Here is a 15,224-nt window from a genome sequence, read left to right as displayed (position 1 = left end):
TTGGTCAAACATAGTTTTAATTTGAGAAAAATGATGCCCATTTAGAAAAATGAAAATCATGTTGTGTCCTTAAGGAAATGCACCTTTTTAGATAATAAATTCTGTTCTCCTTTCATATTATTAGCAAAGTTATAAAATATATGCTGCAATGATGTGCAATACGATTAATGGGGTCGAAGAAGTGTCCTGTTTCGCCCTGATGTTAGGAAACAGAGTTAAAGGAAGGCCGGGAGTCGAAATTCCTTCATGAAAAATTCTAAAGATATGTAACGTCATCAAGAATATTTGTTTAGAGTGAAAGAGAATTTTTGCTTGCGTCTCATCTGCAAAACGTTAAAGTATGCGTGCATTTACCTTAATCTGCAAATTGCTTCCATGTTCCGGCTATCTTGGTAAACTCTCTTTCTCCTGACAGGAATGTTAGCGATGCAAGAAGAAGTCTATTCGCATATAGTGGATGATTACTCCATTGATGAATATTTCTTTTACTGAAATTTCTTAGCTGTCCTTTTTGCTCTATTTTAGTTTTTCACATCGGAAGATGGGTAATCTCCAACTAGAATCATAGAATACCCTTCAGTCCTTTTTTTTTGGTCGAGAGAACATGATCATGGCATTATTCCTCTTTTGAGTTTTCGTGCAACATTCCTGACCCGCTTCTCTTCCCGCTGCTAATCTAGGAAAATATCAGGGAGATATATACTTTCATACGAGATTTACGCAAATTTACCAAACTGGAAAGAATCTTGCTTATCTTTTTTTTTTTTTTTTGTTTTCCCATTTTCCACTTAGCCGGCCGTAGCAAGAAAATATGCTAGACAGATGCGATAAATGTCGCCACAAAAGGCTTTAATCGGGCAAGTTGAATTTTTCATATTATATACTTACTACACGTGACTGTTATATCCATGCTTTTCTCAATCGTAAGCGGCTGAATTGGTATGTTTGAGAGATACATATACCATCTATTTGAAGTATAAGTAAGCTAAGAAGAAAAAAAACATCAACTCCCTTGACTAAACTATCACGATTATGCACATATTTTTGTTCTCCTTTACAATTGCCATCCCAGTCAAACTATTTTTCAAGGTCTTGCCAGGTTTTTCTTCCAATTTCATATATATTATATATATGTCTTACATTTTCTTATTTTCTTGAAAATATAGCCGCTGAGCTACAATACATTTGTGGTCTAAAAAATTGTCCAGGACGTAATTGATTTAGACATACCAACTATTTATTTTACATAGTTCAATCAAGATAAAGATGAAAAAAGAAGAGGATATGTCAAGACTACAAAAGAATGCAGCTGGTTTACAATCAAAATTAGGTAATTTGAAATTGAACAATCCAGCAATTGAACCTAAAAAGAAAGTTTTTACTCATCCTGTAAGATTCACCGAAAATCACGATGGAAACGCCAGTAAGAGTGTAACAACAACCATGAGTACTTCTTCTTCCTCTTCTTGCCCTTCTGCATCTAATTCTACTTTCAATAAGACTGGTTCAATTGAAAAGGATATCAGCTCCTCAAGTAAAGATACAAATTATAATGAAAATAATAGAATTTTCCATTTACGATTAGCTTTAGAGCAAAAGGAGAAAGAGCTTAAAGAACTTAAATCTGGTTTAAATCAAACTATTTTGAAACAAAATGATGAAAAGATACCCAATCTTAGACATCCAATTGTATCTAGGGAAAGAGACACAAGAAAAATTAATACGAGGGAATCCTTAACAAGCGATAGCCCCATACGTTCGTCAACTATATATGGCGTCAGTAAACCTGATACTGCTGATATTATTTCTCATGTATCTGCCTCTCCATACAATGGTTCAAGATCAGGTTCATTGAAAACTGAAACATCCGTAGCCACAACTAATATGTCTCAGATGAAAAAAGATAGAAAGTTACTAAAAGATATCATAATTCCATATATACATTGTTCAATAAAATGTTTCGAATCAAGCGTAATATTTCATAATGAGGCAAATCATTTGAGTTTAAGATTTAAAGAAATAATGGAACTACAATTTGATGAAGATTATAAGACACAATTGTTAATTGAAATTCTTGATAACTTAAGTTTTCTGCAGAGACAACAGACAGCCTTTCTAAATGAAGAATTAAGAGAAAAAAAAATTTCAAAGCAATTAGATTCCATATTTGAATCAGTTCTCAATAAGAATTGGAGAGAAATAAATGATAAAAACCAATTGTCAAAAATAAAGGAGGAAGTATTCAAGTTACTCTGTAAAAGTAATGATCTTGAAAGTATAAATCAGGATAAGAAGAAAAACATTTTAGATGACCAACCTTTTAGTACAGCTAGTGTTCCAACTATTAATTCCAAAGTATATGCAAATGTTAATACACCAAGAGACATCAATGATGATCAGAGCAACACAAATGCTTATGTAGAGGATAAACTAACGGAAATGTCTACGAACAGTAGAAAAAGCCAATACAGAAAATCTATGGAGTTCGTTCCTATCGGTTATGATAATAAATCTCTTTACATGAAAACACCACAAAGACTTGGTATGACACGAACGGAGGAAATATCTCCTCTGGGACCAAACGATAAGACTGATGAAAACTCTCCTTTACAAATCTTATGGCAAGAGCGTTAAAGGATAGATTGGTTGGGTCATTTCGTAATATATGTAGATGCAAATTTATACCAATGAAATGTGAATGCTTGTAATAAATTAATAGCATCAACAACAGTACATAAAATATACTTTCTTTTCATTGGTATTCCAATCCACACACACCCCTAGTGCATTCCAAGAGCTAACTGGCTTGCAATTTATGCTATAAGCTTTCAGAAAGTTCATCATTTTCTAAAGCCAATGAAAATGCTACGCGAAACGGTGCTATACACAGTTGATGTACCTCCATTTATAAAAAAAAAAAATATTTAACGCGTCATTCGAAAAAATCGATGTTAATGAGAGAATATCAGCTACTGATTTCCCTGTATAATTAGTGTATCAGTTGATAGATAGTGTACCAATTTCAAGGCTATGAGCAGTACTGCTACACCTGAAAGACAAGGAATCCTGTCATTTTTTCAAAATGTTGGTAATAATAAGCCTAGTACAACAAAAAAGAAACCAAATGATGATAATAAGGAAAGCAAAACTTTGGATAACACAGAAGATATAAATGAACATTCGGATAGTTTAATCGTTCTAGAGGAGGATGCAGACACTTTGGTTGGAAGGTCTGATATGGTTCTTGAAGAGGAAGTCGCTGAACAAGGTGACGTTGAAACCAAAGATGTAACAATAATTCCTTCGGATGAACCGGATGTCAATGCATTGAAAGAGAAAGATGATCAGGAATCATTTCCTTCAATGGCAAATAAAGAGTTGGTTAAAGACGAAAATGCACAAGATTCCGTATTAATTGAGCCTACAGTAGCTGATGATAATGAAGTAAAAGAAGAGAAGGATCCTATGGCGAAAACGCCAGAGGTAACAGTATCAAAAAAGGAGCAGCTTGCCATTAAAAGAGAGGAAGCAAGGAAGGAAAAAGAGAAACGCAAGAAAGCCATCAGGCTAGAGAAGGAATTGAAGAAAAAGGAACGTGATGAAAGAGTAAGGAAAGAAAAAGAAGCCAAGCTTAAACAGCGAGAGGAAGAGAAGCGCAGAAGAGAGGAGGAAAGGCTCAAAGCTAAGCAACAAAGAGAAGAAGAGAAATTAAGAGCCAAAAAGGTCAAAGAAAATGAGAAAATAAGGAAAGAAAAAGAAAAGAAAATGAAGGAAGAAGCAAAAGAACGAGCACAATCACGTATTGGGAACTTTTTTAGGAAAGTGGGTGATTCATCAAGGCAATCAAAGGAGACTTCTGATTTTGAGAGAGATTTTTTACCTTTCTATGCTAGAGATGGTGTCAAATTATCAAATCTATTTAGACTTTCAAAGTTTGATCTATCTGACAAAAAAGCTGAAGTTGATAGTTTCCTGAAACAGTCAACGGAAGATGATAATTTGCTAGAATGGTTAAGTACGAGGTATCAACAAAGAGGATATCCCGTTAAATACACTGCTGTATCTCTATTGCAACAAATGACATCAAAGGATAAGACGGACGATGAATTACAATCCATTCTTTCCAAAATTCCACACAAGTATATCAAATTTTATGAAAATGTAAGGCCTCCATTTATTGGGACATACTCCAAAATTTGTGTTTTACCTACAGAAAATCCTTTTGAAACGGAAGGTACTGGCTTCGATTATGATTATGATTCAGACTTGGAATGGGTTAATGAGGAAGACGAAGAAGGTGCGGGAATTGATAATTTAGAGAGTGGTGAGGAAGATGACGAAGAAGATGATGAAGATGACCCAAGCGAAGGAGAATTTGATGGATTCCTTGACACAGATGAAAACGGAAATCCAGCCAATGGTAAGAAAAAGTTTATAGGGCCACTAATACCTACCGTTCTCCTACGAGGTTCCGCCATGGATGAAGATGACAAACGGTATTTTCATATGGTATCAGTAGATGTTCTTCTGGAAAAACAAGAGTTGCCAATTGACTGTAGTCGAACATTAATTTCTTCCCAAAAGGATATGAATACCGGGAAGAGAAGTGTAGACAAGGTAGCTGGATTTTCAACGGAGGTCACACATTCCGAAAAAAGTGCTAGCAGCTCACCGGAGAAGAAGCAAAAAGCTTTGATTGTTGATCCTAAGGATTTATTAAAACTATTCGATGAAGTACAAGACAGTACTTTCTCTTTAGGTACAGTGACGGAGATTGCCCAAAAGAGTCTACCATACTACAACAAGCAAACCATCAAGAATACAGTCAAAGAGTATGCAACCAGAAGTAGTGGGAAAGGTGATACGGCAAGAAAATGGGAAATCAAAAATATGAAGTACTGGGAAGAACTTCGAAATATAACACAGTAAATAGTACAAATATAGAATAAATAACATCACGAAGATTGAATCAAGCCAGTATTGACTAGACTAATAGTATCTACCTAATTTATTATTACTTTACCCGATTGGGTAATTTCATCAATTCCTGAATAGGAAATGTAATTACTGGCGTCAAAACTTGACGCCTGTCGAAATTTAAATGAAAAAAAAATACATATACAAAACAGATATAAGTGATTTTTTATACTAGTAAGGCAAACGAAGGACACCCAAACCAAGATTCAATGTCTGACCAAGGAAGTTCTCCTGTTACTGGAAATTTTGATTCCAGCTCCTCTCCAGCTCCTGTACCCGGATCTTTACCGCCACAATCATCACCATCTAGGCTATTCTATAATTCATCATCTTCGCAAGCTGAGGATACATATGAACGTGACAGTGGTAATAGGGTGGGCCCGGAGGCACGAAATGGAATTGTATCTTCTCCATTCAGTTACCCCTCTTCTTCACACCCACAAAGCTCGGATACTCCTCAACATCAAAGGAGAAGGGACATGAGTTCCACTGCCATTACACCAGGCGGTAATAGATTTTCTGATATTAGAAGTGAGAGGCTTGGTCCAAGTTCGTCACCTTCTTTTAGTACTAATTCATCTACTAGAGCAAGAATGAGAAGAAATGATGTCCAGGGATCCGACTTTTCGTCACCTAGAAGATTTTACTCCGGTCTTCAACAGCCAACAACAAGTTCAGATCCACCATCTGATGATACAACTGGGCCGGTGAGAATTATTTGGGGTACAAATGTGAGTATTCAAGAATGTGCCAACAATTTCCGTGATTTTTTGATGTCTTTCAAAACTAAATATCGTAAAGTTCTAGATGAAAGGGAGGAATTTATTAACTCGACAACAGACGAAGAGTTATACTACGTTAACCATCTTAATGAAATGAGGGAATTAGGTACCTGTAATTTAAACCTGGATGCCCGTAATTTGTTGGCCTATAAGCAGACTGAGGAGTTATATTATCAATTATTAAATTATCCTCAAGAAGTTATTTCCATTATGGATCAAACGATTAAGGACTGTATGGTTTCTTTGGTTGTTGACAATCATCTAGATTTCAATTTAGACGAAATTGAAACGAAATTCTACAAGGTAAGACCATACAACGTCGAAACCGCTAGAGGTATGCGTGAATTGAATCCAAATGATATTGATAAGTTAATTAGTCTAAAAGGTTTAGTTTTAAGGACTACTCCCGTTATTCCAGATATGAAGGTTGCATTTTTCAAGTGTAATGTCTGTGATCATACGATGGCAGTCGAAATTGACAGGGGTATCATTCAAGAACCTTCTAGATGTGAACGTGTCGATTGTAATGAAGCAAATTCCATGTCATTGGTCCATAATAGATGTTCTTTTGCTGATAAACAGGTTATAAAGTTACAAGAAACGCCTGATCTAGTTCCGGATGGTCAAACTCCACATTCTGTTTCTCTTTGCGTCTATGATGAACTGGTTGATTCTTGCCGTGCTGGTGATAGAATCGAAGTTACTGGTACCTTCAGATCAATACCAATTAGAGCAAACTCCAGACAGCGTGTTTTGAAATCGTTGTATAAGACATACGTAGATGTTGTCCATATTAAAAAAGTGTCAGATAAAAGATTGGATGTCGATACTTCAACCGTTGAACAAGAACTTTTACAAAATGAACTTAATCATAATGAAGTTGAACAAGTAAAACGTATTACAGACGAAGACATATCCAAAATTCATTCAGTTGCTAAAAGGGAGGATCTGTATAATTTATTATCTCGTTCGATTGCGCCAAGTATTTTTGAGTTAGACGATGTGAAAAAGGGTATCCTCTTGCAACTTTTTGGCGGAACTAATAAAACATTCAAGAAAGGTGGCCGTTATAGAGGTGATATAAATATTTTACTCTGTGGGGATCCTTCAACATCCAAATCACAAATTCTACAATACGTTCATAAAATTGCCCCACGTGGTGTCTATACTTCAGGTAAAGGTTCCTCCGCCGTTGGTTTAACTGCTTATATTACAAGGGATGTTGATACAAATCAACTTGTTCTAGAAAGTGGTGCTCTGGTTTTGTCGGATGGTGGTATATGTTGTATTGATGAATTTGACAAAATGAGTGATTCGACTAGATCTGTCTTACACGAAGTTATGGAACAGCAAACAATATCCATTGCAAAGGCAGGTATTATCACAACATTAAATGCTAGAAGTTCTATTTTAGCTAGTGCGAATCCAATTGGCTCACGTTATAATCCAAATTTGCCAGTAACAGAAAATATTGATCTACCACCACCATTATTATCAAGATTTGATTTAGTTTATTTGGTCTTGGATAAAGTGGATGAAAATACAGATAGAGAATTAGCAAGGCATTTGACAAGTTTATATATTCAAGATAAGCCTGAGCATGTATCGCAAGACGATATTTTGCCAGTAGAATTCCTAACGATGTATATTAGCTATGCGAAGGAGCATATACATCCAACCATTAACGAGGAAGCTAAAAAAGAATTGGTTAGGTCATATGTCGGTATGAGAAAGATGGGTGATGATTCAAGGTCTGATGAAAAGAGAATTACTGCTACGACGAGACAATTAGAAAGTATGATTCGTCTTTCTGAAGCACATGCAAAGATGAGATTATCGGATGTTGTTGAGCTACAAGATGTTCAAGAGGCTGTAAGATTGATTAAGACAGCTATTAAGGATTACGCAACAGATCCAAAGACAGGTAAAATTGATATGAATCTTGTCCAAACTGGTAAGTCTGTGATACAAAGAAAGCTTCAGGAAGATCTTGCAAGAGAACTTATTAGAGTTCTTACAGAGCATAGTAGTGATTCGATGAGTTTCAATGAGCTAATCAAGCAAATAAACGAACAAGCTCAGGATAGAGTGGATTCTTCAGACATTTCTGAAGTTTTATCGAGATTACAACAGGAAGATAAAGTCCTAGTTTTGGGTGAAGGTATAAGAAGATCAGTTCGTCTAAATAACCGTATATAGATGTTGTGCTAATCTACCTGTGCGTATCTACTATTGTAACATAGTATTAGTATCAATTTTGATTGGCCGAGACACTTCTTATATATTAGTTGGAATAAGATCTTAGAAAAAATTCAAAGGCGAAACTCCATAATAATCTATATAAGAGTAAAAGGGAACATACGTGCCGGAAACCAAGAAACCAAGCATGTCTGGCAAATTACAGAAATTAGGAGCGTCATTAATATCGAAAACAAATTTGTTGCTGCAGAAGACTGTTGAAGCATCTTCACTTATAACAAATAAGACTTTGTATTATGGGAAAGTAACCGGTGAACTATCTAAGCAAATTTATCACAAGGAAGGATTGCAACCCCCATCACTCGAGGAGTTTAAAGGTTTCTATAGTAAATTATACGAAAATAGCTTCCAATATTTGAGGCAGCCCAATACATACATCAATTCGTTGCAAAAGATAAGCAAAAACGACGCCTGGAAGTATGGTGCATATGCTGTACAGCTAATTGGGTTTTATTCTGTGGGTGAAATGATTGGGAGAAGAAAATTGGTTGGGTACAGGAACTATTCAGTTTGATGTTGAAGACCAATTAGTTAAATATATTCCATAAATATACATATTACATATTCTACAAATACAAAGAGATGGAAAGGTATTGATAGTTTTTCCTAATTTGCGCTAGTAGCTTCTCTAATTTTCTGATGCAATTCTGCAATACGTTGTGCAGTATCCATGAATAAACTAAATTCCTCAATCACAGTCGAAATAATGGAGTGTAAACCTGTTTTCAAGGCATAGATTTCAGAAAAATCATGAGAAGCCGATTTTAAACTTTTATTCAATGCAGTATTTTCTAATGGGGAAGTTGTACCAAATATATCATTATTTATACCATTAATTGCACTTTCAATGTCATTCAAGACATTTGAATAATCATCCAGTTTATTTTGATAAATTTGTATTTTATTTTGGAAGAATTTGTCCAGTTCCAACGATGAAATTTTGCTTCCGGGGGTGAGCAATTGTTGTAGGATAATTGAGAATGTTTGTGAATCTGAGATATTTTGATCAGTTAAGCTCTTGACTTTCAAAACTTTTTTCAAATCCTTTTGTAATGATTGATTCGTTATAGATTGTGTGTTCAGCAGGTAGGATGTATCACGTGGAATCGACTGGATTAATTCTATATGTTCATTTGTACCAGCTCTTAAGTGTTGTGAAAGTTGAACTTGTCTTTGTATGTATTGATCTAATTGTTCAATTTCTTGACGTAATTGCACTGGTAAATCACTAATTTTGGTCATTGGAGTTATTGGAAGTTGTGAAATAGATTGTAATGCAGATTGTTGCTGCTGTTGTTGTTGTAATTGTGGTTGTGTCGAGCCAAATAGTCCCCCCGTTGTAGTTTGTGCCTGATTACTTCCGCCAAATAGGGTTGAAGAGCCAGTGTTACCGAAAAGGCCACCACCAGTGGTACCACCTAAAGAACTAGGTTGCGTTGCATTATTGCTACTACCGAATAAAGATCCTGCAGGTTTTGAACCGAAAAGTCCTCCCGTAGTTGTGGCACCAGTATTTGTATTACTTTGACCAAAAAGCCCTCCGGTAGCTGCTGGTTTGGCGCCGAACAGGCCGGTCCCTGTAGTAGAAGTAGTTGCACCGGGGGTGTTTGTATTAGTAGAGCCAAATAAACCACCTGTAGTGGTAGTGTTATTACTGCCAAATAGGCTACCACCAGCATTCATCGATGTACCAGTTGCAGTATTGCTTTGACCAAATAAACCACCGCCAGGGGCGGTACCAGTAGCAGACTTATTACCGAACAATCCAGCGCCTGTGGTACCGGTAGCATTAGTGGTATTTTGGCCGAATAGGCCTGTCGAAGCAGTAGTGGTTGGTTTATTTTGACCGAATAAACCACCTCCAGGTGCTGAAGCAGCAGTATTCTGTGCACCAAATAGACCACCGCCTGGGGCTGCTGAAGCAGCAGTATTTTGACTACCAAAGAGTCCACCTGCAGGGGCAGCATTATTGGTACCTCCTAGCGTGCTAGTATTGGAGCCGAACCCTGTAGTATTAGTCTTGTTTCCAAAACCTGTGCCAAATCCGCCAAATTGTGTGTTAGTATTTGCGGTACCAGCATTTTGACCAAACATAGAATTTGCAGAGGTGTTGGGTTTAACCGGATTAAACATTATTTAATATAGTTACTTCAATTGACCGATCCACCTTTATGATTTAAATCTCTATCCACTTCTACTCAGACCTAGATTTTTGTAAAACTTTTATGCCTGTCGTGTTCCGTGATTTGTTATCTAGACTTCTAACCAATATTAGACTCAAAGTATCGTTTCACTCTCAACTGTCTTAGGTTATCCTATATCCTGGCACCTCACAGAGCAATGTCTCTCCTGCCTTCCAAATCATTCAAACATCAACATTTCTTTGTATTTCATGAAATTTTTTGATGTCTGCGAAAATGACATTACCCGGCTCTCTCTGCTAAGTTGCCACCGAAACCAGCAAATTTAGTCAAAAAACAAACAACAAGAACTTTTGCTATTTGTTAATAGTCATAGTTCAAAGTATAGATTAAGCTTCTATTGGTAACCCTATTACATACTGACCACGATTATCAATTACGACTGGTTGTTTTGTTTTATTCAATCCAAAAAAGAACATTTTATTGTATTTTAATATAGCATCTAAGATTATACAGTAATGGGTATTCCAAAATTTTTCAGGTACATCAGTGAAAGATGGCCGATGATATCGCAATTGATTGAAGGAGCACAGATTCCAGAGTTTGATAACCTGTATTTGGATATGAACTCGATTCTGCATACATGTACACACGGTAATGATGATGACGTAACGAAAAGAATGACTGAAGAGGAAGTATTTGCCAAAATTTTCACCTATATTGATCACCTTTTTCACACTATTAAACCCAAGAAAGTATTTTATATGGCAATCGATGGTGTGGCCCCACGTGCCAAGATGAACCAGCAAAGGTCTCGTAGATTTAGAACTGCCATGGATGCAGAAGCGGCTTTAAAGAAGGCTATTGAAAAGGGGGAAGAAATTCCTAAAGGTGAACCATTCGATTCTAATGCTATTACGCCAGGTACAGAATTTATGGCTAAACTGACCAAAAATTTAAAGTATTTCATTCATGACAAAATCTCTAACGATTCCAAATGGAGAGAAGTTGATGTTATCTTCTCTGGTCATGAAGTTCCTGGTGAAGGTGAACACAAGATAATGGACTTTATCAGAAACATTAGATCCCAAAAAGATTATAACAATAACACTAGGCATTGTATTTATGGGTTAGATGCTGATTTGATAATGTTGGGTCTCTCCACACACGCTCCACATTTTGCGTTATTAAGAGAAGAAGTTGTTTTTGGTAGAAGAAGTAGTAAACCGGCTCCTCTTGAGCATCAAAACTTCTATCTTTTGCATTTATCTCTATTGAGAGAGTATATGGAATTAGAATTTAATGAAATTGCCGATGATTTGAAATTCGATTACGATTTTGAAAGGATTCTTGACGATTTCATACTAGTCATGTTCGTTATTGGTAACGATTTCCTTCCAAATTTGCCCGACTTACATTTGAATAAAGGTGCTTTCCCTGTACTTTTACAAACTTTCAAAGAAGCTCTTCTCCATTTAGATGGCTACATCAATGAAAATGGTCAAATCAATTTGGAAAGGCTACGCGTCTGGTTGAATTACCTTTCACAATTTGAATTAATGAATTTCGAAAAAAATGATATTGATGTTGAATGGTTCAATCAACAATTAGAAAATATTTCCTTAGAAGGTGAAAGAAAAAGAGCTCGTAGTGGTAAGAAATTATTATTGAAACAACAAAAGAAAATAGTGGGCAAAGTTAAACCTTGGATTATGCACCTTGCTAATGAAAAATTCCCATCAGATTTGCCAGATGATCAAATTCCTACTTTGTTACTGAATGATGATAAGAGTGAATTCAATGTTGCTGAAAATTTGGCATTTTTGAAAGAATTTGCTCACGATTTAGGGGTATTTATTGTGCATTCAAAGTCTAAGGACACTTATTCTCTAAAATTGGATATTGATGGTATCAATCCCAGCGAAACAGATGAAGAACATAACGAACGTGTTGGAGCTATCAGAAGAGTGATAAAAAGATATCAGCAAGCTGTTCTTGTTGAAGATGCTGAAGAGTTGGAAAGGGAACAAACTTTATATAATGAAAAATTCCAAAATTGGAAGCAAGAATATTATAAAGATAAATTAGGCTTTGCCCAAAATGACTCCGAAACTGTCACTACATTAGCCAAAAATTATGTTGAAGGTCTACAGTGGGTTCTTTATTACTATTATAGAGGATGTCCATCCTGGGGATGGTACTATCGTGATCACTATGCTCCTCGTATTTCTGATCTTGAAAAAGGTTTAGATCAAATCATTAAATTTGACAAGGGCAGGCCTTTCACTCCATTTGAGCAACTTATGGCAGTCTTACCAGAAAGATCCAAAAACTTGATCCCAGCTGCATTTAGACCATTAATGTACGATACCAACTCTCCAATTCTAGATTTTTACCCATCTCAGGTAAAACTTGATAAAAATGGTAAGACTGCTGATTGGGAAGCTGTTGTACTTTTAACCTTTGTTGATGAAAATCGGTTAGTAGATGCAATGAAACCTTTACTATCTAAGCTATCTCCAGAAGAAAAGGTAAGAAATCAATTTGGTACAGACTTGAAATTCATTTTTAGCCCTCAGGTTGATAATTTGTACAAAAGTCCATTATCCGGTATCTTTTCTGATCTCGAGAATAACCATTGTGTTGAAAGAGAATACATTCCGAAATCAATGGACGGACTAAGTTTCCATTACGGTTTGTTACCTGGTGCAAAACAAGGTACAGAATTATTGGCCGGTTTCCCAACATTGCAAACATTACCTTTCAAATATCAATTAGAGTACAATGAAAGTTTAGTGTTTCAACAAGCCTCCAGACAACAGTCGATGTGTCTACACATTGAGGATATTTATAGTGAGAACAATTTAACTTTAGAAGAATTGTCCAAGAGATATATGAACAAAATCGTTTACACCAGATGGCCATATCTTAGAGAATCAAAATTAGTTTCTGTATTTGATGAAAATGTTTTATTCGAAGGTAAGGAATTTGTTAATGAAAAGGGTAAAAAGCACTTTAAGATTATTGAAAGAACATGCGATATTCAAGATAAAAAGAACTTTGAATCATTGAAAAGATCGATGTTACGAAATTATGGCAAGCAAAAAGCAGTGATCCTAAATGATATAAAGGCAATTGTTAAAGTCCTTCCAGTTACTGGTCTAATGAGAACTCCAGAAGGTGCATACGTTAAAACTTATGCAGAAACACCGGATCATTATCCATTGCAACTGATGGTTGAAACTATTTCAAACAAAGATGAAAGATATAGGGAAAGAGCTCCAGTTCCTATTAGCCAAGAATTTCCAGAGGGCTCTCGTGTTATTTTCCTCGGTGACTATGCCTACGGTGGTGATACCACAATCGATGGTTACAGTAGTGAAAGTAGACTAAAGATCACCGTCAAGAAGACGTTCTCTAAGAATGAACCAACTATTGGTAAAGAAAGATTAGAGATAGATAATAAATTAGTTCATTATATTCCATCATACGTTGCTGCCAAGAAATTAGACTTGAATAAACTGTTTTTGTCCAGAATAACATCTAAGTTTTTGATTGATGATGCAAATGGCAAACATGTTAATGTTGGTATTCCCGTTAAGTATGAAAATAAGCAACAAAAAGTTCTAGGTTATGCAAGAAGAAATCCAAAGGGATGGGAGTATTCCAATTTGACAATTAACTTGATCAGAGAATACAGATCAAGATTCCCAGAATTTTTCCGCGGTCTATCTAGAACAGGAAATGGTATTCCAAGCCTACAAGAACTATTCCCTGGTATTTCTACTGAAGTTGCTATGAAGAAACTGCAAGAAATTAAAGATTGGCTGAAATTCTCTGAAGAAAATTTCGTTATTGTATCAAACGAAAGTGACTCCTTGACTAAGGGCTCTATCCGTGCAGTTGAAGATTTCATTGAAGTTCACTCGTCGGGAAGGGAAAACAGTGAAACTAAGCAATTAACTAAAGTTCCAAGAGACGCCATTTTGAATCCAAGAGTTTCCTTCGGTTTATTACGTACACAAAGATTCAATTTAGGTGACCGTGTTGTCTACATCCAAGATTCAGGTAAGGTCCCATTGTTTTCAAAGGGTACAGTTGTCGGCTACACCACTTTGGGGTTGAGTCTGTCAGTTCAAGTTCTATTTGATCATGAAATAGTTTCCGGTAATACTTTTGGTGGCAGGTTAAGAACTAAGAGAGGTTTGGGACTTGATTCCTCATTCTTGCTTAATGTTACCGATAGACAATTTGTTTACCATTCTAAGGCTTCTAAGAAGTTGCTAGAAGGGAAGAAATCCGGTACAAAATCTGTCGCTGCTAGAAATGTTAATATGATCCAACGAAAGCAAAAACAACAGGAAGTTGCCACTATGAGAAAGCAAGCAGCACATGATTTGTTGAATATTATCAAGAAGACGGGTGAAAAACCAGCTGATGGAGGACAGAAAGAACCTGCTGCGACCCAAGAGAGAGAAACACTACTTAAGAAATCCGGTGGAGAAAACGCAGATGCCAATCTACCTTTACCAAATCAGAATGTGGTCAACTCTGTTGTAAATGCAGTCATGCATCAATTTGATTCAAATGACAATCAAATGGTCTCCAATGGACAACAGAACGTGGTACCAACTATGAATAATGGTGTTGTTAACCCTGCAAGTTTACCTTACAGTGCACCACCAGGTTTTGTTAACGGGGTGCCATTAGGAGCCGGCTATCCACCAAACATGCAGATGAGTCCTCAAGTTATGAATGGACAACCTCTATTACCACCACAAAGTTTTTATGCTGGACCAATGCAACATCCCCAACAACACCACCAACAGCACTCGCACGCACATCCTCACCCTCAGCTTCCCCATCAAAACGGTCATGTAGTTGTTAACAAGAAGGCCAGTGCTGAGTTAAAGCAAATTTTTAAAAGTGATGCAGAACAGAATAAATCCCAGAGGCCAAAGAAAACTATTTTGAAGAGGAGAGCCGAAACCAAAGCTTCCGCTGAACCAAAAAAATAAGTTGTAGTTTACCTTGATGCTATGTGATTTCTTATTAACCGATATAT

At 36.2% G+C, this 15,224-nt stretch overlaps 6 protein-coding genes across 6 annotated transcripts; 5 read left to right on the top strand and 1 right to left on the bottom strand.

Moving 5' to 3' along the window:
* Positions 1 to 1,266: 1,266 nt before the first annotated feature.
* On the top strand, positions 1,267 to 2,634 carry SPO74 (Spo74p; the record flags this gene model as incomplete). Its single annotated transcript, XM_003956391.1, has 1 exon — positions 1,267 to 2,634. The coding sequence occupies one exon, from the start codon at positions 1,267 to 1,269 to the stop codon at positions 2,632 to 2,634; it is 1,368 nt and encodes a 455-aa protein (XP_003956440.1).
* Positions 2,635 to 3,030: 396 nt separating this feature from the next.
* Positions 3,031 to 4,929, top strand: RLF2 (Rlf2p; the record flags this gene model as incomplete). The annotated part of the gene is made up of 1 exon (XM_003956390.1): positions 3,031 to 4,929. The coding sequence occupies one exon, from the start codon at positions 3,031 to 3,033 to the stop codon at positions 4,927 to 4,929; it is 1,899 nt and encodes a 632-aa protein (XP_003956439.1).
* A 257-nt stretch (positions 4,930 to 5,186) lies between these two features.
* MCM4 (MCM DNA helicase complex subunit MCM4) lies at positions 5,187 to 7,958 on the top strand (the record flags this gene model as incomplete). The annotated part of the gene is made up of 1 exon (XM_003956389.1): positions 5,187 to 7,958. The coding sequence occupies one exon, from the start codon at positions 5,187 to 5,189 to the stop codon at positions 7,956 to 7,958; it is 2,772 nt and encodes a 923-aa protein (XP_003956438.1).
* Positions 7,959 to 8,145: 187 nt separating this feature from the next.
* On the top strand, positions 8,146 to 8,532 carry ATP20 (F1F0 ATP synthase subunit g; the record flags this gene model as incomplete). Its single annotated transcript, XM_003956388.1, has 1 exon — positions 8,146 to 8,532. The coding sequence occupies one exon, from the start codon at positions 8,146 to 8,148 to the stop codon at positions 8,530 to 8,532; it is 387 nt and encodes a 128-aa protein (XP_003956437.1).
* Positions 8,533 to 8,624: 92 nt separating this feature from the next.
* Positions 8,625 to 10,112, bottom strand: NUP49 (FG-nucleoporin NUP49; the record flags this gene model as incomplete). Its single annotated transcript, XM_003956387.1, has 1 exon — positions 8,625 to 10,112. One exon carries the CDS (start codon positions 10,110 to 10,112, stop codon positions 8,625 to 8,627), a length of 1,488 nt encoding a protein of 495 aa, XP_003956436.1.
* Positions 10,113 to 10,677: 565 nt separating this feature from the next.
* Positions 10,678 to 15,177, top strand: XRN1 (chromatin-binding exonuclease XRN1; the record flags this gene model as incomplete). Its single annotated transcript, XM_003956386.1, has 1 exon — positions 10,678 to 15,177. The coding sequence occupies one exon, from the start codon at positions 10,678 to 10,680 to the stop codon at positions 15,175 to 15,177; it is 4,500 nt and encodes a 1,499-aa protein (XP_003956435.1).
* Between the last annotated feature and the right edge of the window lie 47 nt (positions 15,178 to 15,224).

The sequence above is a fragment of the Kazachstania africana genome, chromosome 3 (genome assembly GCF_000304475.1).
Source record: "Kazachstania africana CBS 2517 chromosome 3, complete genome".
Lineage (NCBI taxonomy): Eukaryota > Fungi > Ascomycota > Saccharomycetes > Saccharomycetales > Saccharomycetaceae > Kazachstania > Kazachstania africana.
This window is presented reverse-complemented; position numbering and strand designations above follow the sequence as displayed.